The sequence below is a fragment of the Centroberyx affinis genome, unplaced genomic scaffold, assembly GCF_046629955.1.
Source record: "Centroberyx affinis isolate AG114_WGS23_722 - 3 ecotype Tasmania unplaced genomic scaffold, CSIRO-AGI_Caff_v1 ptg001874l_1, whole genome shotgun sequence".
Taxonomy (NCBI): domain Eukaryota; kingdom Metazoa; phylum Chordata; class Actinopteri; order Beryciformes; family Berycidae; genus Centroberyx; species Centroberyx affinis.
In genome coordinates, this window is record NW_027280248.1 from 52,458 (window position 1) to 80,000 (window position 27,543).

General features: G+C 40.9%; 2 protein-coding genes across 2 annotated transcripts in view; both read left to right on the forward strand.

Moving 5' to 3' along the window:
• Positions 1-1,563: 1,563 nt before the first annotated feature.
• cops3 (COP9 signalosome subunit 3) lies at positions 1,564-13,076 on the forward strand. The gene is made up of 13 exons (XM_071530057.1): positions 1,564-1,667; positions 1,777-1,970; positions 2,988-3,117; positions 4,517-4,629; positions 5,580-5,629; positions 6,500-6,592; positions 6,916-7,095; positions 7,604-7,744; positions 8,627-8,800; positions 10,342-10,428; positions 11,226-11,339; positions 11,485-11,565; positions 12,281-13,076. Exons 2-13 carry the CDS (start codon positions 1,916-1,918, stop codon positions 12,332-12,334), a joined length of 1,272 nt encoding a protein of 423 aa, XP_071386158.1. The 5' UTR covers positions 1,564-1,667; positions 1,777-1,915; the 3' UTR covers positions 12,335-13,076.
• A 404-nt stretch (positions 13,077-13,480) lies between these two features.
• usp22 (ubiquitin specific peptidase 22) overlaps positions 13,481-27,543 on the forward strand; it is a 35,571-nt gene continuing 21,508 nt past the window's right edge. Inside the window, exons 1-2 of the mRNA XM_071530056.1 lie at positions 13,481-13,871; positions 23,984-24,116. Of these exons, the coding sequence (XP_071386157.1) occupies positions 13,752-13,871; positions 23,984-24,116 (253 nt within the window). The 5' untranslated portion in view covers positions 13,481-13,751. The remainder of the gene's footprint in view (positions 13,872-23,983; positions 24,117-27,543) is intronic.

Genomic DNA, 27,543 nt, shown 5'->3' on the forward strand with positions numbered 1-27,543 from the left:
TTAAGGCCAAATCAAATCAACAATAATAATGTAGCATAGTGCAAACAGTAGCAAAAGTATGAGTTTTCAGTTGTGTCTTAAAAGAATATACAGAGTTTGCTGATCGTATATGCTCATACAAGTTGTTCCATAGTTTAGGGTTATTTACAGTGAAAATGCACAATCACCTTTGGTATTTAACTGTCTTTAAAATTTTAATGGTCAAAAGTTGAAAGTTTGTCTGTTTTTAGTTTTAAGAGGAGCGACTGTATCTATCACAGCCGAGTAAAGGATGTTGAAATTCTCAACTAGACTTTCTGTAATGGAGTTTGAACACAGTTGAGTAAAAACAGTTTCAAATTTACTTGCAGTAGGAGAGTCAATCATAGAGGACAGATATTGATAAGAGAAAAACAAGGAATGCCAAAAACAAGTGCATGATGATCGGAAACAAAGGAGTCCCTTGAGTCGACACTGTTTACAGTAAGGCCAAACCTCATTACAAGATCAAGTGTAGGACCGGATTTATGAGTAGGTGTCTAATTGTATAAAGAGGGGGCATCCTGGTGGCTCAAGTCATGTAACTTTGTATCTGTGGTCAAATCTGGCCTGGGACTTTCGCCACATGTCATTCCCCTCCCTCCCTCCCCCGGCCCTTCCTGTCTCTCCCTCCTGTGACCTATCTAATAAATGCAAAAATAAAATCTCATCAATCTCATATTATTGGTCCAACATAGATATCATAATATAAGAATATGAACTATGTTATACATAGCTATTATCAAAGATGACATCTGAAAATATGGTTATGGTTTTGAGGCAGATGAACCAATCTTCTTATCGGAAAGAAAACCACAGAGACTCAGAAGAAGACACAGGTTCACATTATGACATTTCCTCAACTGACACAGGGTTACACCATAACACCGGGTTTCTAAAAGCAGACCTCTGAGAAATTAGATGGAATGGCTTCATGTAAGGAAAAATAATGACTCAAGCCATACCAAGGAACGAGTAGCCTATGTGGATTGATAGTGTTGAAATTATGTTTATCAGCTAATTAATTAAAATTAGATGCCAGGATACCTTGTAATGAGATCAACCCTGAGGTTACAGATATCTCAAAGAACCAACAATGTAAAGATTAGTTTTTCCTCATAATTATCTGTAAATTAAAGGAGCATTACCAAAATTGTCAATGCCAAGAAATAAACCCAATTCGTCAGCCTGTTGTATTTGGCAAATTCTCAAAATTATATGGGCTATAACTTATGCTTATAACTTATTTGGTCTGCAAAAATAGTATCATGCACCTCTGTCAATAAGTCACAATGATTGTAAATTTTGGGAAAATACAAAACAGTAACTGTCTCATCTTGAGTCCTGTTTATCTCCCGTGATAGTGTGTGTGTGTGTGTGTGTGTGTGTATGTGTTACTCAGATGATTTCAGTCTTTAGTCTTATGATTGAAGACTTCAGTTAGACATGACTTCTTAGATTTTATAACATCTTTGCTGAAAACCCGGAAGCGCTAACGTCAGTTCCTGTATTTATTTATTCTTAAAGCGGCAGTTGGTTTAGATTGCGCTGAACTGAAATGACAGTGTGGTCCGAAACACCCCGCTGTGGTCCTTCAACATAAAATGCTGGCAAAGTAAATTACGCTTTCTTAATAGAGAAACAAGAGGGTAAGTGAAACGAGAAAGTTATTTGAGTAACGTTAGTACAATCAATATCAATCAATCGTGTGTCTGTGTCTTTAAGAATCTAATGATCGGATCGTAAATCTCGTTGCAGTCTGTTCCGTTCTTACAATCTCGCGATACCTTCACCTCAGTGGCGGCTGTGTGGCCCCCTATCTCAGTCCGGACGGAGTTGTTTCTGACGTTTGAATGAAAAACAGTGTGAATTACCTCCACTTTGGACCCAGGAAATAATGGCTTCAGCCTTGGAGCAGTTTGTGAACAATGTGCGGCAGCTCTCCGCTCAAGGTACGCGTGCTAAACTCATTTGAGTTGGAACTATTAGCTAGGTAGCTAGCATATGCTAACCAATGCCTTGCCGATAGCTAGGCAGCCAAACTGAACAGAGGCTTCTTTTTGCTTTATCATGTAAACACACCGCTAAAATGTATTTTTCGGGCAGCGAGACTTCTTTAAAGTATTCCCAAAGGATGCGTTAGTACACAGGGACGCCAAGGATAGCCTCGGACCATGTAGCTACCCAGAAAATATGTTAAAATCATACTTTTTGTTTTTGATCTAGAAAATAATTTCTGGGGACTGCCTACCGGTAGTCCCGCCCTGACGGCACACGATTGGCTGGAGCGCTGGATTTGCGAATATTATTGGTCCAAAGTCATATCTGTCAACCTACATGCATTGCCTCCTTTGCAAGGCCTTGACAGGACACTTGACCGGCCGATTTATTTTACAGTAGTCAGCCACAGCACGATGGTCCTAAACAATTTTGTAAGTCAGTTTGTGTTACACCAGTGTAAAGAATAGTCACCAGGCTCTCGTTGGTGAGAGCGACGTTATTTTATTACACATTTGATCAGTAAAACAATTAGGAAAATGCCTGCAACATACTACAATGATATTGCCCTCTCCTGTTTTGGGTTTTTTATTCATATAACCCAACAACATGAACAATAAGTAGTGGTTGTTGTAATAACAGTGCTAATTTTGGATGCTGTGATTCAGTCACATCTTTGTGCAACACAGTCAGTGTGTCTTTTGGGTGAGCTACAGCATGCAATAAGCCTATGTTTGTGTGCCGTGAACATTATGGCAGCAAATCCAAGCATAATTAAATAAATAAGATTTAGGGCTGCCTAAAAATAGTGATTATTTAAATTTAATCTGCCTCAAGGACTAGGCCCTAGTCTGCATAGTCTGGTCTAGACATTTCAAGATATCTGTGGCCTTCTTCCAAAGGTCTAAACAGCATCCAAGGAGGTCCACAGTGGGTTTATTTGTCTCTGTTTGTCTCTCCCGCCCCCCCAGGCCAGATGACTCAGCTGTGTGAGTTGATCAACAAGAGCGGGGAGCTGCTGGCCAAAAATCTGTCCCACCTGGACACGGTGCTGGGGGCCTTGGACATCCAGGAGCACTCCCTGGGCGTGCTGGCTGTGCTGTGAGTAGCCCGCTTCGATCCTAAACTGGCCCGGGGTTACCAACAGTCCAGTATCAGCCCCAGGAACTAGGGCTGGGCGATATGGTTTAAATCAATATCACAATAATCACAAAGATTTATTTTGATATCGATATATATCACAATATAGCAAAATCCTGTTAAATAATCAAATAAATGTTCATCCCATTGAACCGAATGGTAATCTTAGGTGTGATGTCAAACAAAACAGAAATTTTCAAATCATATTCCTACCATACCTAATTTTGCCAGAGTTTTTAAATAAAATTTGCTTGTTATCATCAGTTTAGACAGCAGAATTGTGCATCACGATATCACAAAATCACCATATCATCAAAATATGATTCCACTAAAAGATGATAAATGATAGTAATGAATCATTGCCCGGCCTTACCAGGAACTCATCGCGGGTTCCTTGTGAAGTCTGCACCTGTCTTGGTGTTGGGTCTTCACCTGTTGGAGAACCCGGTGTTGTTCTCCTCGGTTCTCTTGCTTTCCCTCCGCTCCATCCTTCGTTCCGCTCCTCTTCTCTCCTTCCTGCCTGCGGCCCCGTTCTTTCATAACTGGGCCATGACTTAAAGAACCTCCTTTCTGTCACTGTTGCGTCTGTTGAAGGTCATATTATGCTTTCTGTGAAGAATAAAGTAGAGAAAGCTACTGAGAACAAAAGATTTTTGTTAATGAGGCTGGAATGAAGCACTAAACTTACTTGGGGGTGTCACAGTTTGGTCTGTTTTCAGGGGAACATGATAAATTATACCAACACTCCAATTTTTTTGCAATTTCACTTTTCACATAGATCTCATTTTTTGTAAAGAGTGCAACATTATTGTTAGAAATATTTTTGTTAAATTATTAGCTGCCTGTCGCTTGCACAGCTAACCAAGTGTAGCCAAGAAGTAACCTACAGTTGTAGCTTGGAAAATTGTTATTTCTTTATTATTTTGGTGCATGACAGTAAATTCAAATGGTCAGTGCCCACGCTGCAAGGCATTATAGCCAGTTATGAAAATAATTGTAAGTAGTTGAGTCTAGTTGCACAGTGATAAAACCCATACGTGAAGTGAGAAAAAACACAACCGTTACCCATGACTACACTGAATGTTACTAATTCACTTCTGTGTTTCAAACCTCAGATGGATTGAGTGGGTCAGTGTTTTGACTGATGCTTTTCCATTACTGTCGTTCACTAAAGATCTGCACCGTTTTTGTCATTTGCATGCAGAAATGGACTAAACATAAACCATCTAATGATGTATTTTCAGCCCACATGCCAAAGTGTTTGGGTCGTTACCAGTTGAGTCTTTAGGCCTGTATCACAGCCTCCTTGTTTCACTGGAGAGGTTTTTTTCTTTTTGTTAACCTCCTTCTCTTTCCACAGATTTGTGAAGTTCTCCATGCCAAACATCCCTGACTTTGAGACGCTCTTCTCCCAAGTTCAGCTCTTCATCAGTACCTGCAATGGAGAGCACATCAGATATGCAACAGACACTTGTAAGTCCTGGCTAACCAAACCTCTCGCTCCTTCAATAACTCACTGATTGTTTTTCCATTGCACAACATATCAAAGTGAAGGTGAACAGGTTTCAGTCTTCTGAAACAAGGGATATTGTTACCCAGTATCAAATGTACACAGTTTCTGTTATGTGTCTGTCACTTTGTTTATATTTCCTGGTCAACAAAGTACCTTGAAGGCTGTTTCTCAGTCTTTGCTAAAACCTTTGGACCTGTGGTGTCTATCGTAGCATTGCAGTTATGTAGCCTACTTTGTGCTACTAGCTTTGCATCATACATAGTACTACTTTCCTCTTTTATAAAGGTACTAGAAACATATGTGAAATGTTTTGTTTTTGCAATATGCTTGTAATTATGCCCGACTCACTGAAAGTTATTTGGGAAAACTCTATCGACTGTCCATGGACCAGCGAAGTTATTTCTTTGTGACTAGTTTAAAATTAATTTACCAAAAGAGACAATGGTTTGATATACAGGAACTTAAGATTGAGATTTGTTCTTATTTATGAGGAAAAATGGTATGTTCATATTTGGCTTCAACCAAAAATAAAGATCATACTGCCTTGTTAAAAACAGCATATGTCCAGGAGCCAAAGATCTCTATTGTGGACAGTTAAGTAGTAGTCAAGTATATTACTGTTTGGTGTTGCAAAATGACTTCCATTTCTGCTAATTCCTTTATGTTAGATGAAAAACGTGTGGTATGTTTGGTAAAAAGGTGGATTCTGTGTGGCAGACTTTATCTGTGAAGCTTGGGGTAAAATGGCTTGTATGATACCTGAGTTTGTTTAGGAATATGTTTGTTAAACATAAACTGCATTGTCAAGTGCATGAGGCTGAAATAAAGTCAACCAACCAATTAATCAATGAATAAATCAATGGTATAAGTTCAGTTAACCTTTTTCCTTCCCTTCTCTCTCCTCTCACAGTTGCTGGTCTCTGCCACCAGTTGACAAATGCCCTTGTAGAACGGAAACAGGTAAGACTGGTCAGACAGGAGCGAAATGTCCAACAAAATATCACAACAGAGCTTCCATTCAGAGTCACACATCTATTCAGAAAACTCCAAATACAGTGGTAGCTATTGTAGCCGTCTCCCTTCACGCATTTATCCTGCGTTAGTACTTTTAGACTGTTCTTTCTTGAATGTTGAACCAAATTAGCAGTTCTTAATTTTTTTATATTCACATAATTCTTCTTCTGGGGACGGAGCCAAAGTGCAGGAGTAGTTCAGCAAGCGTGCAGTAAAAAATGGATTTTCTACAATGGCTACATCTGTACGCATGATACTTTTTGGGATGCTTGTAAAAACACAATCTGTACTTAGGCTAATCATTTTACCCTTCACTGACAATAGCCTGCAGTGCTATGACTGCTGATGAAAACTAAATCAACCAAACTACTGAAATCTGAGTTTCTTTTATTTTTTCCTGAGAGAGAGCGCTGGCTATTTTCCCAGTTTTTGCAATTTGTTTAACCTTTTGCATCTTGTCCTGTTCTTTGGTTTTTGAGTCACGTACCTCCAGCCTCTAGCAGAAGGCCAACCTGCAAAGTGGAGTATAGTGTGTGTGTGTGTGTGTGTATGTAGAATGGGTCGGAGCGCTGTTATATTTCCGCCGCAGGACGAGGCCCAAATGACTCATCCCATCCCATCCCTAGTACCGCACTGCATCTCAGCGACCAAGAGTAGCATGGTTGCCTCTGCATGTTGCCTTTTCCCCCTCTCGATCTAAATATTTTAATGCATTTTAAAGTGTGGCACAAGCCTCGGCAGTTTTCAGTGTGTTTGGATCTACGGAGCGGCCGCAAGCTGAAGCTCGACAATTCACTGTTTCTCTCTCCTGCGCAGCCATTGAGGGGTGTCGTCGTCCTAAAACAGGCAATAGACAAAATGCAGATGAACACAAACCAACTTACCTCAGTTCATGCAGACCTGTGTCAGGTGAGTCAACCGCTCACCTTCTGATTTTACTCACACTTTACATTTTTGCTGCTAAATGTGATTTATTGTTATTTGTTTTGTATGCTGTGCAGTTTATTTATAATCAAGAGCTACGTTCTCCCTGTTCCCTTCGTTCCCTTCCTTCTCCTCATTCTCCCAAATGCATACTTGTTGAATATTCTGTTTAAGGCATGTGTTGAATAATTCAAACGCAGGCTTAGTCAGAGCGGTGGGTTGACTCCATCCTTTACAGTAAGACAACTGGAGCAGCATTCAGTGTATAACCCTGTCAGTCTTTTTTTTACACCTGTTTCCCCCTGCAGCTGTGCTTGTTAGCGAAGTGCTTCAAGCCCGCCCTGCCCTTCTTGGAGCTGGACATGATGGACATCTGTAAGGAGAACGGAGCCTACGACGCAAAGCACTTTTTATGTTACTACTACTATGGTGGCATGATCTACACGGGCCTCAAAAACTTCGAAAGAGCACTGTATTTTTACGAACAGGTACTTATATCTGTTTTGGAGAAACCTGCCTGTGAACTCATAACAAAAGGACAAAGTCGATTATAATTTTGATAATCGATTAACCGCTTTAGTCATTTACCAAGTAAAAATACCTAACATTTGCTGGTTACAGCTTTACAAATGCTAAAATATACTTGCATTTCTCTGTTTTCTCCATCATATAATGCTAAAATGAATAATTTAGGGTTTTATTTTGGCTGCCAGTCGGACTAAGTAAGCAATTTTAAGACATCAGTTTGGGCTCTGGTAACTTGTGATGGCCATGTGTCATTTTTTTTTACATTTTATAGACTAATTGAAAAAATAATCAATAGGTTGGTAGATTGATAATGACAATAATCCTTAGTTGCATCCCTAAATATGACCATTCATTTCTGCAGAATTTGCTCTGTAGTCATGTATGATGCCCTGAATTCACTTTAATCCATCTACTCTTTCTCCGGCATAAGTGAGTGATGACCAGATGTTTTTCGTTCTCCCCTACCAGGCAATAACCACTCCAGCCATGGCGGTGAGCCACATCATGTTGGAAGCCTATAAGAAGTACATCCTGGTCTCACTCATCCTCCACGGCAAAGTGCAGCAGCTGCCCAAATACACCTCACAGATAGTAGGGAGGTTCATCAAGGTATGTATAGACGGAGGGATAGATAGATAAATGAATGGGTGGAATGAATAGAAGTAGGGCTGTACAGTGGGTTAACGTCATAACTGGGTTAGAATAACCTGGTTAAGCTCAGACTCTGAATAGTAGGTCGTACTGAACAGCTCCTGGGTGTGAATGGGTGTAACTGGATTGGAATGGTGAAACAACTAACACACTGCTTGTACACACTGCGAGCAACATGGTTCACTCTCTTGTGACTGATTGTGGGCGGTGCCAGAGGCTCTGTCTGCTGCTATGTAGCTTTCCATGCAGATACAAAGTTTTGGCCATAAATATGCATTTATACAGTTCTGTATATTCTGACAGTGATTTTCTTAATTCAATATAAGGTCATAAGTCTGTTTGATAGGCTGTGTTAACATTACAGAAATAAACATAAAAACATGACTTCAGAGCTCACCATCATCGACCCCAGCGTTGGATGCAACCGTTCTCCAAGCATCGTTTTTGAGACGTTTTTATTCCTGTCGTCTTTCAAATAGAAGTTGTAGAAAAGGTTGTAGCAGAACTGGGACACTTTGAACGGCTGCGATCAATGCATCATCCATTTTGCTCTTGCAGAACTATTGTTGATTAAAGCTAAATCACATCAGTAGGGAAACAAGGAAGCGCAGAATATGATTGGCTGTTTATGGCCGACGACCGGGAAAAGTTCAGCCTTGGACAACTTTTTTTTTTTGTGTTTCCCCGGTTGCTCTGCTCTTTAGATAATGAATGGACCTCCAGTGACTTATTGATCATATTGCTCCCAGTGTGAACGCATGATAAAGGCCACTAAACATCTACGCATGCAGCTGTTTCCTTTCTCTTGCCATTGATTGATTTCCTTTCTGCCGCCCTCAGCCCCTGAGCAACGCGTACCACGAGCTAGCCCAGGTCTACACCACCAACAACCCCGCCGAGCTGCGCAGCCTGGTCAACAAACACAGCGAGACCTTCACACGAGACAACAACACAGGCCTGGTCAAGCAGTGCCTCTCCTCTCTCTACAAGAAGAACATCCAGAGGCTAACAAAGGTGTGTGTGTGTGTGTGTGTGTGTGTGTTCTTGTATTTCTATACTAACGAGGACCAAATGTCCTCACAGGGATGGAAATATATGAAGGAAAATTCTCCAAAGGGGGGACATTTTGGTTGGTCCTCACTTCTTTACGGGGATAGTTTAGGGTTCGGACTTCGATTTAGGGTTGAGATTACAATTAGGATTAGGTTTAGATTGGGGTAAGGGTTAAGGGAATAGCGATTGAATGTAGTCAATGCAAGGTCCTCACTAGTATAGTAATACAAACGTGTGTGTGTGATGCAACAACACGGGCTGGGTCAAACAGCTTCTCTCACTCTACAAGAACGCCCAGAGGCTAACAAGAGTGTGTGCACGTCTCTGTGTGTGGAAGCGTGTGCGTTTGAGATAGTCCGCTATGCATATTTCATGCACTTAATACATCTCTTCATTTATTTATTCAGTTAAATTTTAAGCAATTAACTGACACTCCTATCCTGAGGGAATGACAATGCGTGTAACAGTAGCATAGGCTTAAATTCCTAGTACATATATTCCTGTTTCTCAGAGCTTCCTCTCTGCTGTGATTCCTCATGGGTTTCAGCCAATGGGCGTCACACCGAGCGGCTGTTTGCAGCGGTCTGGCTAACTCTGGAGTGTTTCCTCCATTCCTCATTTGGCCAAGTTAGAACAATGCCATTTGAACTCGGGTGGCACCAAATAACCACAGCAAGACTTGTTTTTATAGATTGTTTTTATTTAGCCTTTTACGGGAATTTGCCTCGCATGTAAGAGCATTCAGACATTTAACAACGATAACATTTAAGACATCAAAGAACATACATAAACCACAAAACAGGAATGACAGTGTAACATTTCAACATACAGGTAAGCTAGGTGCTGCAGCGGGTTAGGGTCATGATCATGGTGCAGGGTCAGGGGGTAAAGTGCATTTGTGTAAATTCACTTTACTTTAGGAATGAGAATGTAATCAAACCAACTACAGGAAACTATCTCAAAGCACAACGGTTGATTGATTGAAGGTAGATGTTGACATGTTGACATCTGATAGCCAGCATTTCCTCATGTTTGGAAAGCCGAGCATAACAAAATGCAGTCTGGACTGATGCTCATTATCAGGTATTTCTTCATGTGTTCCTAACTGGTATGAACACTAGAGATAGAAAATGACGGCCACAGACAAGTCCATCATGCTTAGCTAAAGTTACAGGGACTGGAATCAGATTTGTTTTGACTCCCCACCGCCGCCAAAACCTCTAACCTGGCAGGATGACAGGTTACCAAAACTCTGTCCAATAAGAAGCCCCTCGTGAGTCATGTGACTTTTGTTTACAAACTCTGGTTCGCCTATAATTTACCTTGCAATTATGTGAATCTAAACAAACCAAATACAAAAATGCAACAAAGCAAGCTTCTCCACTATGGATTCCCACCAAAGAGAATGAACTGCAGGAGTGATCACACACTTATATCAAAATGTTGGTGTATCTTTTGGTCTAATCTCTCCTGATCTGTTCCGTCTCCTGCGCCCTCTGCAGACCTTCCTGACGCTGTCCTTGCAAGACATGGCGAGTCGAGTGCAGCTGTCAGGCCCCCAGGAGGCAGAGAAATACGTCTTACACATGGTGAGTCGAGCACGATAAACAAGGCTCGCTTGTCCTCAACACACAGTGATATTCTACATATAAGAGGAAACAACATGTAATGATTTGATATAACTCTGTGTTTCTCTTGATGATTATTGCTGATGCAAAACAATCTCTCAGAGTATCCATAGGTCCATTTGAAGATCTGAACAAGTCTTCAAATAAATTATCTAAATTTTAGGCTTAAAATGTAATAAAATATCTTAAATTCAGCTGTTGGAGGTCTTATTCTTATTCCACTCTTAAATTCATACACAACAGGATTGGTTGTTGATTGGAAATATACATTATATCTGCTTTACTAAACACAATTGGACTTCATGTCCCTTAATAATTAATCTCCTATTGTCCTTTTTCTTATACAGCCCATTTATAGTTTCAGAACATTCATTAGCTATCTTTAGCTGGTTATGCCAGCTTTGTTTCTTTATTTTGTTTTTTAAATTAGTCTTAAATTCAATTCCAGGTAGAATTACAATGGTCCTAAAAAGTCTTAAATTTGGCTTTCTGAAATTTGCAGATATCCTTTCTCTATCTGTTAACCATACAAGGAGAATAATAATCCATACAGGGGGCATTATATCTGTGTTCTGTATTCACACCAGTTTTATGTTCCCGTCTGTTATTTTACTGCATCAGGCCGCAGACACAGTGTAAAATTGCTAAATTGACACTACAGCAACTGACAAATGATTGATTAGCGTTGGTCAGCACTAATAGGAACCAGATTTTGTTTGCTTTATTTTCCTCATGCTCCTCCTTGTTCTCCTGAGCAGATTGAAGATGGTGAGATCTACGCCAGCATCAACCAAAAGGATGGCATGGTCTGTTTCCACGACAACCCCGAAAAATACAACAACCCAGCAATGCTCCACAAAATTGACCAAGAGGTGAGGAGGATGTTCGGCTCCGCTCTCAGTCACGTCTCACTTTGCATGAATTCAGGATGATCCCATCCTCATGTTAATGAAATCCCTCTAATGTATTCAGGAAGCAAATCCTTCTGATGAAGTAATTATGTTCTTCTTTCTTCAGATGTTGAAGTGTATAGAGCTGGATGAGAAGCTAAAGTCTATGGATCAAGAAATCACAGTAAACCCACAATTTGTGCAAAAGGTGGGGCAATGTTTACTATTATCATCTATTGTATAAACGTTCATTGTCTCTATTATGATGTTAGGACTTGCTTTTCTGCATGTTTGCATTGATGCATATCGACCTGTGGAAACTTAATGACACATTTTCCCTCGTCAGCGTCACAGTGCGCACCATGCACTGCAGTTCAAGCTTTATCTTATTTCAGTTTATGGTAGCGAAGTGTATTTATATTTGGTAGAATGTGTTAACAGGTCTGAAAAACATCACAAGACTAGATTAAACTAATGAATGTGAATGTGGCAAATAAAGTAATTATACCCAAGAGGCGTTTTTATTTTGATTATGGGTACAATGTGATGCAGCTACTCCAGCCACTAACCAGCTGCTGTCGGCAAGACTGAATTACCCCTAATCACAGTTTTAAAGAAATGCTCTTTTGGGTGTAAAGGTTTTATAAAGTTGGTACTAATGTATGCGTTTTGTCTGAAAAGTTCCCTTCAAAGTAGTGTACATAAGAATCAAAAACGTGAAAAAGCAAGAAAAATGTAGCTTTCTGTTTTCATGTTTAACGACAATAGATATAAGAGCAATTAATTCAATTTTTAAGATTTGGCTTTGCTGTTCTTAATGGGAATAATCAGCACAGTTGGAATGGGTTTTTGACCCATCCTTGCCTGGTTGGCCCTCTGTTTTCTGACCGGTAATGCTCTCCATGTGTGACACTATTTTTCAGAGTATGGGATCGCAGGAGGACGATGTTGGTAGTAAAACGTCAAGTTACTCCTGAGAGGCCTTGGACGGGGGGCGAGCGCTGCGGCCACCGACACGCTCCTCCCAGGATGAGTTGGCTTTTTTTAAAAGAGGAAAAACAAATAAACATTCTATCGCGTATGGACATTGGTCAAGGAAAATCTAAATGTGTGGAATGATGATGATGAATTTGGTTATTCTTTCTTCACAGTGTCTTGAGGATAACAAAAGATCCTTACAGAAAAGAAAAAAGATTACAATTTTGTCAGTGTTTTATTTATCAATGTTCAGGTGGGAGCGCCACTGCTACATTAACAGAAACCACAATAATAAAAACTGGACTTATTTGTTCAAAAAATATGTGTGAATAATCACTGTTTGTTTTGGTTCTGCTGCATGATGGCCGTTACTAGAGGGCATTACATATGAGGTAATACATCTATGGCTGACATGGAATAAATCTGATATATTCTACAGTTGTAAAGATTGCAAAGATCGTTTCCCTCTCACTCCTTTTGGTTAGAATGTAGATATCATAAATAGCAAATCTGTACACACAGACATGCCCTTGACCAAACTCAGCAGAATGGAGGAGTCACAATCTGGTGCACTGTTTTTTTTTTTTTGTTTGTTTGTTTTTTTAGGTCGGATCCACTAGAGGTCGCTAGCGCACTGTACAGTAAATTGTTTTGACAGGTTGTTATTACAAGAGGTGAAGTAAACAGATGAAACCAAACTGTTATTTGGGAGCTTGAGCTTTGCGATTGTGGATCTGTTATAATAAATTGTTTAAGAATATTGTTCTGGGTTTTTATGCCTTTGTGGAGACCTTCCCGCCCCTGCGGTGCAACATTTACTGTCAAGTGGATTTGAATTTCCTTCTTCACGGCGCTGTAATGTACGATGGAGCTAATTGAGACCTCAGCCAATGAACATCCTCCGACATGCGGATGTGGTTTGCAGCGAAATCCCACCAATCACGACGCAGCATCGGATGCGTAGAGGCGGGACTTAACCGCCAAAGGAAGCTTGGCGCGCGTCAATCAAGTGCAACACTCGTTCCCTATTGGTCCACCGTTATGAATGAGGTGGGTCTTGACGCAGCTCACTATGTAAGCTACGGTTGAAATTCCAATGCTAAACAACATGTAGCCAGCCAGCTAACATGCGATTTAACGAACAGGGAAGAACTGCGGATACGGCCCTACCGTGGATTTACATGCACAAGTGATATTGGATTGTTATACGGGATTCCTGGAAGAATTGCCTTGATGTTTCCCACCGAGCGTGTCTCCAGTACCGTAACCGGGACATGTCGAGTTAGCCAGATCGGAGCAATCGGTGGATAACGAACCTGGCGAGCTAGCCATCCCATTTGGACTGGGTCTACGTTGAGGGATCGGAGCAGGTTTCGTCGCTGATAGGACAGTTGGAAAGCGAATGCTGTGTCTGCCATGAGTCCCGCGGGTTGCCCCCATGTCAACAGCTTCAAAGTGGATAACTGGAAACAGAACCTGAGGGTCATTTATCAGTGTTTCGTATGGAGCGGTTCGGCCGAGACCAGAAAACGCAAGGTAAAGAGTGATAGGGAGAAATGAAGCACTTGAAACAGATCCTACGACTGTGTGTGTGTGTGTGTGTGTGTGTGTGTGTGTGTGTGTGTGTGTGTGTGTGTGTGTGTGTGTGTGTGTGTGTGTGTGTGTGTTCTCCTCTGTTGACAGCTCCTCCCTTCCAGAGAACAACACACACATCCGACACAGAGAGACTCTCATTGCCAGGCTGCTGTTTGCCCTCAGCCTCACACAGACCACCCAGGCTCAGCAGCTAGTTTTGGCTTGATATCGAGCTCATTTTGAACTTAAACCCCCTTTTATTTTCACATACACACGTAGGGGCAACCATGGGGAAAGACCTCCTGTTTCAAAATGTTCTTATTTTCTTTCTTTTTGAAGCTAGCATCTTGAATTTACCTTGGCAAGTCTTCTTGTCTAAACGCCAACCTAAAGACCTGACATCGCCAGAACTGTTTTTTGAATCCCAACGGTTGTTCAAAACATGCTAAAATGAAGCAAAAACACCCCTCCTCTCTGTCTTTTTACTAGCACATCACCTAGCTAGCTGGCTAACCGAGCTTCAAAGCTAACGAGAAGCTAATAGGGTTGATGGCTGGTTTGATGGTGCATCTGTTTGCGTTGGCACAGTGCCTCTTCCCTCACCAGGCGACCGCAGGCCAACACACACTACACGGTGATGTATTTCCAGCTCGGGGGGCTTTGATGGCTTTAAAATCAACTTAGCACTTATGAGTCTTTTCCTACACCAAGCCCCATGCCTGGTAACCCTATAGGCCTTAATGAGAGAGATGCATCATTGCTTTCCTTGCACTGCATGACAGGATCATAAGGGGATATGAGGAGCAGCTTGACTGTAATATAGCAGGATGTGTGTGTGTGTGTGTGATTGTGAGAGAGAGAGGGAGAGAAATGGTCCCCGTCTAGGCACCTTAGGCATCAGTCTGCCTCTCATTGGGTTCAGACTTTATTGGTGTCCTCCATGTGTGCCTGCTGCCTAGGAGGAGTAACCATCTTCCATTGAATTATGTTTATTCCATAGATTTCCAGTATTCACATGACCTGTGGCTGTCTGGCACTTGTAGAGAGAAAACCTGTGTGTGTATGTGTGTGCGCCAGCTAGTACCTGCATCTGCAGTATGTGTGTGTGTGTGTGTGTGTGTGTGCTTGGCTGCGTGCCTGGCTCCATGCACCCTGTGCCCGTATGCGCCTCTGGGCCCGCTGTGTCTCCTGTCATTTGCATGGGATCGGGGACAAGCTGGTGGGCCAGGAGGCGTGTAGATTTGAAATGAACAGTGTAAATATTTGCCGGGTCTTATTCTCTCCCCCCCATCCCATAATTGCCTGGTTGCCTCCCCTCCACCCCTGGAGAACAGACTGTGTGGAGGCTCACATCACCCCTGCACATCGCCTCCCTGTGGCACTCTATTCCTATTTGATCGCGGCCCAATTTTCCATTGAAATGCAAGCATGCATCTCACAGGAAACCCATAAACCAGCCAATTCTATTTTGAATGTCATCCAATTTCCTGTCTGAATGGTGGAGACGCTCTCAAAGGTGTTTTCTCTGCGGGGGTTTATGAAGATCGTGAGTATAGGCTATATCGTTTGAGAGTGTGACGGAAAGACGGTGGTGAATGTTTTCCACCGGTGTCATAGGTCATCCGTTTATTTACTGGTCTAACCTTTCCTCCAGCAGGTTCCACCCTCTTTCTTGTGTTTTGTATGGGAGAAATCGTCGCGTGAAACTGCATGCCGAAATTTTGAAGGTTCATTTTCCTATAATAACCAGTGAACATGATCCATATCTCGTCGGACAAAATTTCCGATGTGTTCGTTGGAGTGAACTTCTCACTTCTGCATCCAGTGCAACAAGCAACACTTAGTTATTTCAATAACACTTCATCTTTCGTGCTACTTGCTACTGCCTCCTGCGGTGTCTTTTCATGGAAGAAGATAAAGGAATAATGAGTGAGCCAATTATTGAAGTTGAAATTCTGTGGAAAAAAAAGTAGAGCTGCAACGATTAATCGATTAGTTGTCAACTATTAAATCAATCGCCAACTATTTTGATAATCGATTAATCGGTTTGAGTAACTTTTTAAGAAAAATAAGTCAAAATTCTCTGATTCCTTAAATGTGAATATTTTCTGGTTTCTTTCCTCCTCTATGACAGTAAACTGAATATCTTTGGGTTGTGGACAAAACAAGACATTTGAGGACGTCATCTTGGGCTTTGGGAAACACTGATCCACATTTTTCACCATTTTCTGACATTTTATAGACCAAACAACTAATCGATTTATCAAGAAAAATCAGATTAATCGACAATGAAAATAATCGTTAGTTGCAGCCCTTTTATACTGATTAGCGAGGAATGGTTAAACTGATAAATTGCTGCATGTAGTTTGACCTGATGAGAGAGCGGCGTGTTTTAATCTAACCTCTCTTGTCTCTGGATACTGGACTTGGGCTTCATGTCAGCTTCTGCGGCCACACAGGCTAATCAATTAACCGCCTTGTTTTTTTTTAATTTACCAGTAATCACACTATCAGGCAGTGCAGGCTGGGCATTTGCAGATGAGTGCCAACACAAAAAAAAAGACCAAAGACTGGATCCATCAGTCAGTCAGTGCGGTTTGACCTTTCATCTTGTAGCAGATGTACTTCTCCTCAAATCCGTGTTCAGGCTGCCTTCTCCCAGCCTGCACCAGTGCTGCTGCATCCGCTCAGTACAGCAGCATGTAAAATGGATTGTGAAAGCGGGCCGGTGGATCATAATAAACTCACTGCTGCTGTCTGAAAGCAGAAGGTTAGTAAAATATTTCCCAGAGCTGAGATCGGCTCCCACCCGGCACCGCCAGCTGTTGCACTAAGCGTGATTTTGACTTCGGTTACAGCTGCACAATTAATCATGTATATTCATATATTGTAATTTTTCATTTCATTGATAATCGTAGACTATGGGCATATCAGCAGCTGTTGTTGTTGTTATTAAATAGTCAAGATGTTGATATGAGATGCAAAAAGTGCAGTAAAATTTTGTTCCCCAGATCATCAAGGTGAAAAACTGTAATTTAGAAATCATGATCACAGTATGTAGCAAACTAATCAGGATAATTTTCACTTTAATCTTGCAGCCCTGACTTCAGTCCATATTTGCCACGCTATGGATGATCTCTAACTCTGTATTACTACTCTGGAAACTGTTAGATGTGTGTGTGTGTGTGTGTGTGTGTGTGTGTGTGTGTGTGTGTGTGTGTGTGTGTGTGATGTAGTTACGGCTTTTTGTGTTAAATTAGGACGCGCGTGTGTTTGAGTCTGAGGTGATTATCAAACCCAAGAATACCAAGTCTATAGCTGTGTCATTTTGGAGAACGTTCTTGCCAAGTTGTCTTGGAGAGAACGAACTTGTCAAGAAAGCATCTTTACAGTTTGAGATGGACCGTGTGCTGGACCTCGCCCCATCAGTTGAGGCACACTGGTGCACACTGGTGCCGTAGCACTATTTCGATGCGATGCACCATTCTCCCAAGTCTCCATCTGATGCATCCTCAGCTGGCACGTAAACCTCCGGGATCAGACGCGTCACGCAGGACACAAGATAATGAGAGAGGACATTTTCTCTCAGTCTGCTGTCACACTTCTTTTTTTTTTTTTTCTCTCTGCCTTTTTTAATGTCACACAATTCTTCATTTCCTTCCCGTTTTACTGGCACACTCTCTAAACCTTCTAGTATGTCCCCACCCTTTGTTCCACTGCAGTGAACTGTATTGGTTAACCAGGCACACTGGCTACAAGGGTTGGGTATCACTGGATTTTATCGATGCCTCTTAAAGATATTCTACTCAACTGATGTAATGGAGTGTGACTGTAAATGAGTGATCCTGTGTAAATCTTGTCCACCCATCACTAGTGCTATCTCTTGATGCATTTGTGATTTCAGATATAATGTTTTTCTTTTTGACCTCATACCAAGCAGGGTGTTTGCTAATGGAAGGGGGGAGTGGTAATTGGGGTTGAGGGCCATGCTCATCTACCAACAGTAGAAAAATATTAACCAGCATAAAGTTTAGACACAGTGAGTTCTCTCTGGTTGTCAGGTCAGTGCAGGACAGCAGGTCTGGAGAGTTTAATGACAAACTGGGATACAAACTGAGCCACTATTTTGAAAATGTGACTCTTACAAAGTGATTTCTGGGCACCATTTTATAATTTACTATGGATTATTTTGATTATTATGAGTTCATTTACGATCTTGGCTTACAAAAACATTTAATGCTATATGGTTAAGATTTACTGGTATAGCCTAATCCATGGTAATATTGAGCAGTGACCATCAGGTAACATATTTTCCCAAAAAAAGATAGTGTTTTAGAATGAAACCCTTTGCATGTTGTGAAGGGTTTGGGAGTTTGATACAACTCTTTACCACTGAAGCAAGCGATGGCTGCAGCTTCACTTGTATCTATGGATAGAAATTAAAAGAGATTTAAATTCTACCGCACTTCTATAGGCCTGGTAACAGGCTTTTCTTGACTAATTTGTTTATTTATTATCATTGGCAACTGTGTATTAATGTAAGTGGGGGGGTATAATATTTGTACCTGATGGTTCTGTCCTGTCTATCTTGAGCACACTGATTCATAACAATCTTGGTTAATATGGTAATAAACTATGAAACCTAGATTCTTTCACTTAGTAGGGGAAATATGATTTAAAGCGTAGATAGAGGCAGATCAGCCAGAGGCATACTGTCAACCAGTTATACAGGGGAAACGGTGTAGGCATTAATACTCTGTGAAGACCTAAGGGATGCTGCAGTTGGTTTGTAGGAATGTATTGGGGATGATGCTTCTTACTTGGTGAAATATTCCTTTAATACAGCTGTCTAGAAGCCGACTCCGGGGTGTGAACCTTTCCCCCCCCTGCACAGGCCGTCCCACTGAAGCAGACGGATGATGTTGCTTTTGGCTCCCGGTGCGATAATGTCCTCGCTTACACTCCTAACCAGGAACTTTCCAACCCATTACCCCGTCCTGCTCTTCTCGCATGACGTCCCCCGGCAGATGGCTCACCACTCACTTATATGATGATGATCCCAGCGCTCGGAGAAATATGACAGGGACAGAGCGCTTGGTGTTCTATGGGTGTTAGGATGACCATAAGGCCTCAGCGAGAGAAGTGTCTCTTATTTACAACATGGCCAATGTCCGCTGAGGTCAGATTGCTCTTCAGAGATTAATAAAGTTGTATTGTATTGTATTGTACTGGAGCCCGAGCCCTTTCCAAGCTAGGCTGTATTCATATCTGTGTACTTCACAGACTCCTGCTGGCATGATCTTCACCTTCACCACCTGTATTAGACTTGTAAATTCAGTATATATGATCCATCAAGCAGCAGTCACTTGAATAAAATTTCAGTTATTTTTATAACTTGTTTGCCTTTTTATTCCTCTTCATCTTCCACCAAAATACACTGCGGCTGGTGGTAGTCAGCAGTGGGAATCAGTTTTAAAAGTTGACATTTTATTGAAACGAGTGCTGCTTTGTGGATCGTCAGGCATACACTGAATTTACCAGTGGATCCTAATGATTCAGAAAAGGTCTTGAAGGTGCTACATGTAAACCTCAATATAGAATTACCAAATCAATTGTGATATCTTGGTATAATTACAATAAACAACTGAGACCACGGTGGAGATAAGCCTCTATCTCATGTTGGTGGTATTGTTAGTGGTAAAATTAAGACCACATTTCCCATAAACCCTGTTGCTTAAAGAAATAAGTGCCATAAAGAGGATGTTGCTTCTTATCCCTCCTCTTCACTCCTTCCACCAACTGCCATTGAGACAAACTGTATTATTAGGAAATTCTATTTGTGTTGGAAAAAACGGTTATTTTTTTGTGCCATGAAGCAATAGAGCAGATTTCCCCAAAAGTGTCTCACAATGTAAAACGCAGTGTAGAGGCGGACAGTATACTCGCCGATGGTCTCGTTTGTTTATGGTAATTATACTAATGTCTCAAAATGACTGTGGTGATGATTTATTCATGTTAAATTAGATATATTAAACTGGAAAATTTCACCGTGCAGTTTGCCATGACCTTCTCTCCTATAGAAAAAGAAAAATCGAGACATGTATCAAGGCTTTGGCCTGTAAAATAACCCTTCCTAGCTAGCCTGGCATTAATTATTGTAAATATCAGGTATTCGTCATGCTCATTGGCAGGAAATGTGTCCATAACACCTGAAGTGAGTGTGTGTGCACTTGCATTTGTATAGCAACAATATTCTAGTGTGCAGCTACTACTGTACAGCAGACCTGTGTGTGTGTGATAAATTTTGGCTGTGGCTGGTAAGCCTGTCCACTCCAGCAGCAATGTTGGCAGGTAGCCATCAATTGTCTGGAAGCTCTTTGCATGTTAACGCTGATATTTTGCTGGACAAACCTTAAAGGGGCCGGTGTATGGAACCAGTTTGAAGAGTATGAAGGGTTTCCAGAGAGCCTCCTGAACGTCATGTAGACACGAATCCCTGCATGAATACCATGCACTCTTGAATTAGAAGAATACACACACACACATACACACACCGCAACACTGATCGCTGGGAGTGTGTGAGGAGGAGAGGTTGATGCATATTGATGCCTTTTCATAATTAATGTGCTATATAAGCACTTAAGCATGGAAAGGGACGTGTGACAGGAATAGGAATAGTTTTTTTTTGTTTTTTGAGAACAGAGGTTTTTTGTTTGTTTTTGTAGGGGGTTGGGAAGGAGGGGGCAGTCCCAAAATATTAAATGGAATCTGAAAATGAAATTTATGATATATAAATGTCAGGCCATATTTTTAATCTTTCTGATAAATGCGGTTTTCTTGTGACATAGTGAATGTTTCCAGGCTATAGGCTTCTTCCAGTTATTAATCCAGTAAAATGGTAGAAGTAAGAAGAGGGTCAGAAGTTGGATCACCCCCATCGACCTTAAATCTTTCTAAAAACTTGATTATTTTCACACAGATGAATACATTTTACCAGGAAATCATGATGATTAAAGATTGATTAAAGAAAGCTGTGGGGGAAGTTGTATGTCAGCATCGTGTCCTACAGGTAATCCTGTTGGTAGTTTATTTTCCCCCTCTTCAAAAGAGAAAGAACTATGAATGGCTATGTCATGGAATAACATCTAAAATTAAATTTACCTATATACTGTATATATATATATATATATAGGGCTGGCTGATAATTCAATATTATCGTTTATCATCTTTCAGTTGAATCATATCGTGATGATAGTGATATGGAGATATCATCATGACACACTTCTGCTGTCTAAACTGATGATAACAAGCAAATTTTACTAAACGAGGTGTGCTAGGAATATTATTTGAAAATTTCAGTTTTGTTTGACATCACACCTAACATTACCATTCGGTTCAATGGGATGACCATTAATTTGATTATTTAACCATGAGCCATATCATGCTATATATCGATATCGACATTATGGTGATATTGAATTCAACCATGCCATCCAGCCTAATTATTGCATTTTAAACAACTGAAACTGCTATTTCATGTTATGTTAGTTTATTTTATTAAATTATGTTATTTTTTTATACCTAGGCTGGTATCTGTAAAATTATGTAATTATTATTACAAAATGATGGTATTGTGACTAGTGGCCATTGGCTGAGTCTTTTTCTCCTAATGCTTCAATGTCAGGCAACCTAACAGTCACCATTCTGACAGACTGTCAGGTTTACTGCATTAACTCTTAGCTACTCCTTTTGTTCCTTTTAATATTGACTGAATCTTATTGTGAGTGACTTTTCCAAATGTTGTTCTCCCCTACTTCCCTTCTCTTGGACTTAGAAAACTTTAATGTCCTCCAAGAGGCAATGTGTGGTACAACACAGAACATACAGACACATATAAAGCACATCAAATCAAATAAACAGAAACGACAATAATCCAAATCATCTATAGCAGCCATCATAATATTCACATCCACTAGTCCATTGTATTCCACATCCCCTAGTCCATGTATTACCCCAGACTCCCCTTGGCTACCACATCTTGTTTAATTGAGTTATTGCCTATGGGAATAAATACATTTTTTGCTCGGTTGGTTCTGATATTGGGGATTCTCTCCTCTCCTTTTACCAGAAGTTTGACTTCAGCACCAACCCTAAGTTTCATATCTAGAAATTGGATAGGACTGTGATACCAGGGCAAACAAAAGAAAGAGCATCAAGCAGTGTCAGAGAACAGCGGTCACACAGATGCTTTGCTCAGCTCTTTGTGCTGCCACACTTGACTCGGACAGCTTTGTAGAAGCTTCTCCTCCGGGGGTTTGATGTTGGTTAGGTGTCTGTCTCTGTCAGCGCTGTCAGTGAAATAGTCTTTCACTTTCTTCTCTCTCTTTTGTCTCGTCCGCTCTATTCTTCCCGTCTCTTCTCTGTCATCGTATCGACTGCTCTCTTCTGCTTTCCTCCTTTTCTGCTTTTCCTTCCTTCCTGTCTTTTCTTATTTTGTCTCCTGAAAGTCCTCTCTGTCTTCTCTCCTCCTTTTTGCTTCTCTTTTTTCCTCTTGACTTATGTCCTCCTCTTCTCTTCTCTTCTCTTCTCTTCTCTTCTCTTCTCTTCTCTTCTCTTCTCTTCTCTTCTCTTCTCTTCTCTTCTCTTCTCTTCTCTTCTCTCCTCTCCCAGTCATTGCTGATTTCTTTTCTCTACCTCATATTCATGCTGGCTCATTGGCATGCCAGCTCCTCTCATCTGCATGCTTTTGAACTGAACTTTGATCTGCCCTCCATCCACAGTCATGCCTCCCTCTCTCTCTCTCTTCTGTTTGACATGGCTATCAAGCAGAATGTATGACACAATGTATAGGCAGCAAAATCGTATATTGCAATTTAGGTTTCCACATCTAATTAGATTATATTACATGAAACTGAAAAGATCCCCATTGGGAAATTGGAGTGTTGCAGCAGAAAAATAGTAATAGAAGAATTGGACATAAAAAAGAATATAGAATTTAAAACAGGGCCTATATATAAACAACACAACTGATAATTCCAGCACATATTAAGTAGAAAAATGTATGACTGAAATTGTGCAATAAAGTGTAGATTTCCAGCATTAATGGGATGTGCAAAAATAATAGCAGCAAATAAGACTAATAGAATATAGGGCTGCAACTAACGATTATTTTCATTGTCGATTAATCTGTCGATTATTTTCTCGATTAATCGATTAGTTGTTTGGTCTATAAAATGTCAGAAAATGGTGAAAAATGTGGATCAGTGTTTCCCAAAGCCCAAGATGACGTCCTCAAATGTCTTGTTTTGTCCACAACCCAAAGATATTCAGTTTACTGTCATAGAGGAGGAAAGAAACCAGGAAATATTCACATTTAAGAAGCTGGAATCAGAGAATTTTGACTTCTTTTTCTTAAAAAGTTACTCAAACCGATTAATCGATTATCAAAAATAGTTGGCGATTAATTTAATAGTTGACAACTAATCGATTAATTGTTGCAGCTCTACTATCATTTTAGCTATAATCATGCAGCCCCAGGGGGTTTGTGTGTGTGTGTGTGTGTGTGTGTGTGTGTGTCTGTGTGTGTGTGTGTGTGTGTGTCCCTCCCTCCCCTGTGCTGTGGTGTCCATTGTAGCGCTGAAACATTTCCACTGCCAATATAAACCATCAGATTCAAACCCCATTCAGTACATCCCACCAAGGAAACCAACACTAAAGAACAATAACAACATGTCCAGTACGGTAATGACTTCTTGAAAGACTTGCATTGCATTTTCCAACTCAATGTGTTGTTTATATTTGACACCAACAGGAAGCCGATGTGTTTGCTTCAACCCAGCTGATAAAAACACAGCTAATTTGCATTTGATTTTTTTTTTTTGCGACATTTGAAACGGAACCAGAGCTACTGATGGTGTTTCCACTGGTGCTACAGTGTGAAATTCAGGAAGCCAAAGCTGTGTGGTTGACACAATGGTGATGATCATTTTTCTCTCTCTCTCTCTCTCTCTCTCTCTCATCCCCCCCTCTCTCTATCCCGCCCCCCTCCTCCCCCCTCCCCCCTCCCCCTCCAGGCCAAGTCATGTATCTGCCAAATGTGCGGCGCCCACCTAAACAGACTCCACTCCTGCCTGTACTGCGTGTTCTTCGCCTGCTTCGCCAAGAAACACATCCACGAGCACGCCAAGAGCAAACGACACAACCTGGGTACCCCGCACACACACACACACACACACACACACACACACACACACACACACACACACACACACGCCGTTCACAGGTGCAATGGGAGCAGGTGTGTTTTGTGGCCTCCACCTCCATTATGCACATGGTGTTAACACCAGGCATCCAAAGACCTGTAATTAGCCTCTTCTGCTCAAATGAGTTGATAACAGCCTCCCTCCCTCCCTCACACACACACACACACACACACACACACACACACACAGATACACACACACACACACACACACCACCCTCAGTAATGTCTCCTCTCTCAAAACAAAGGCTGCTAAAAAGACTAATTATGCAGCTGAGTGTCTAATGAAGAGCTAGCCTGCTCTGATGCTTAAAGCTCTGACAGTAAATAAATACTGGAGAGTGTGTGTGTGTGTGTGTGTGTGTGTGTGTGTCTATAACTAACATAGGCTGTATGTGAGTTATATGGAACTTTCTCACGGGCCTAAATATGACACATTGGTGGTTTGTGATACATTTAGTGAAGCTAAATCATCTATTTTGGAGGTAAACAAGAGAAAATGTGAGACACAGAGAGAGAGATTATGCAACCTAGCGCAACATAATTGCAACACAGTCTAAAAGGCTTAGCCACAAGGGGTTTTGAATGTCACCTGTGTATTTGGCCTCATGCAGCCTGCTAGAGGGAATATGTATTAGTCAGCTTAGTAGTGAGTAGTGACTGAGGCCTGTGTTGGTGGCTGGTTTGATTAAAATTAATGTTAAGTTTCCCTTTTAGGCTCAAAATAAATGGACTAGAAGCTTATTCTTATACTGTCTACTGTATCAGCGACAACTCCCTTTTACACAACCAGCTCCTTCCTCCAGAAAGTGATTTGAAATGCAGTAAGGGCAGTTGCAGCTTTTTCTCCAACTTCAAAATGTTCATTTGTGTGTGTGTGTGTGTGTGTGTGTGTGTGGAAGGGGTGGAATACAGAAATGAAAGATTTGTCTGTTTAGACAGGATTAGTGTTACAGGACAAAGTGGGTACTGTAATCCTTTACGTCGCACATCAGTGATTTCAATTATCAGTCTTCATGGGATAAAGCCATTACAACAGTTTTCTTCAAAATTAGTGTGTAGGTGTTTTTATTTTCAGAAATACACCACACACTCCATCTGCCTACAGCTAAAAAAAAAAAATGTTCCAAGCACACAGCTCACGTGGAGGATGGCTTGCTGGAGAGTATACACAGTGAGAGTCGAAATGGGAGATGTACGTATATTTAAATTCAATTAATTCAATGTTTGCATCAAACAGACACAATCCAGATGGTTCCAGATTTGACCGAAGACATGGGAGTTTTCTGCTTGCTCTGTAACTGCTGCTGCTGCAGGGGCACACCCTGAAATGATCATACTTACAATTCTGCAAAGGACTGAAAATCACTGAGTTATGCCAGTAAAAGTTACAAAGTTACATTAACTGATCTCCTCCAGTAAAACAAACTGCAGGACATGCCTATAGATGGCATTCGATCAGCGTCAAAACCCCCAGGGTTTGTTTGTATGCCTCCCTGCTGTCCGTAGATGTGAAGGGAAAGAGAGGATGAGAGAGATGTGTGGATAGTTAGGAGGAACAGGCGAAACCTTCAGCCAGCTCCTCACAGCAAAGTCTGTTCACCTCATTTTACCACAGGTAACAGTGAACAGGTGTGTGGTGTAGCTGCTTCTCCAGCTTCTCCACCTCCTCCTCCTCCTCCTCTGACTTTTATGCCTTATGGCGGATCGCAAACAGGTACACCACACAACTGTTCACTGTTAACTTAACTAACATAATTGGCGTTGGATCAATCATGACCAATCAATTTACAAACTCTTCTTCCCTTAGCTAACGTTAATGCCTACCTGTGGTAAACAAAAAAAACCTGAGGTACAGTTTTAGGTTTTTGACTTGACTTGATACATGAAGAGAATACTTTGAGACTTGAGTCTTGACTTGAGATCTTGTGTTTGTGTAAATGACTCAAATTGAAAGTGATGAGATTTGTTCCAGCAGACGACTGAATTTAAATTCTTTTTTCTGAATTTGTATGGAATGATTTAAAGCTGCAGCAAGCGATTTCAGACCCTGTAACCAATCCTGTAACTAACGTGTGCTACGTGGAGATTTCCCGTGAGACGTAATGATATAAACAAACAGAGGTGTTGTTTTCACCTCTTTCCTAAAGCTTGTTGTCACGTTCGGCCAGATTCGATGGCGAATCGATGAAGCGAGCGAGTAAACGTTTTCAACTAGTAAACTTGCTGCCTGCCTCTTCACTTGTCATTGTGGGACATGTGACCTTCAGTAGGAGAAAAATCTATCAAAGCGAGACTGGTAACGGCAATATTTCTCCATAGGTACGTTTATTTTAGCCATTAGCCTTTATGCACAGTTTGTCCTTAAGGGCTTCTGTCGCCCAGTAGCTTTGCTGTGTGTGTTTACAAAATGTGTTGCGGTTGCTGTCGCCCTCTAGTGGTCAGAAAAAAATTGCTTAGTGTAGCTTTAAAGTTGAAACTGATTATAGAAATCTCATTATGCACTTACTAAATTTATCCTATTAAAACAATACTGCATTGAAACGTCCCGTATCTATCATGAGAGAGTCATTCATTCCTATGCAATCCTCAAGGTTTTTCCAAATCTGATCACATGATCACGAATATTGAGGCTTATTTTACGATTAGGCCTGTGCCGATATGAAAATGTCATAGTACAATTATCTTGATCAAAATTACCTCGATACATGATATTGCCTTGATAATTATTAAAAAGATGAACACTATATAAACGGTACTGTATTACGCTTCAATTATGTAAACTAATTTATCATATCGATCACAAGACATTTGACTTTTTTCTTAGAAAACAAAATTACAAAATGCTGGTTTAGCTTATAGAAACTGTCAGGATAGTTTTAAACAACACAAACAAAAATCAAAATAACGGCATCTAAAACAAAGTCAAATGCGTCACTTTAACTCAGTCAGCAACATGAATAAAACATTCATTAGAGTGGAAAATAAAACATTGATGACAGACGAGAGCCGCGGTTATTGCGGTGGTCACGATAATAAATATTAGTGGCATAGTGTCATAACCGTGATTGTACTTTACCGCGATATATAGTAATACGAGATATTGTCCCATCCCTATGTACAGTATGGATCCGAGTACCAGAGGTGGGGGACTCGAGTCACATGACTTGACTCGAGTCAGATTCGAGTCGCAAATTTGAGGACTTGAGACTTGCTTGACTAACATTGATAAAAGACTCGACTTGACTTTGACTTGGTATTCATGACTTGAGACTTGACTTAGACTCGAGACAGATGACTCGATGACTTTCTAGATATTGATATTGAGAAGGTACTATTACCTGGCTGAAGGGGAGCCAGGGCAGGAGGCTT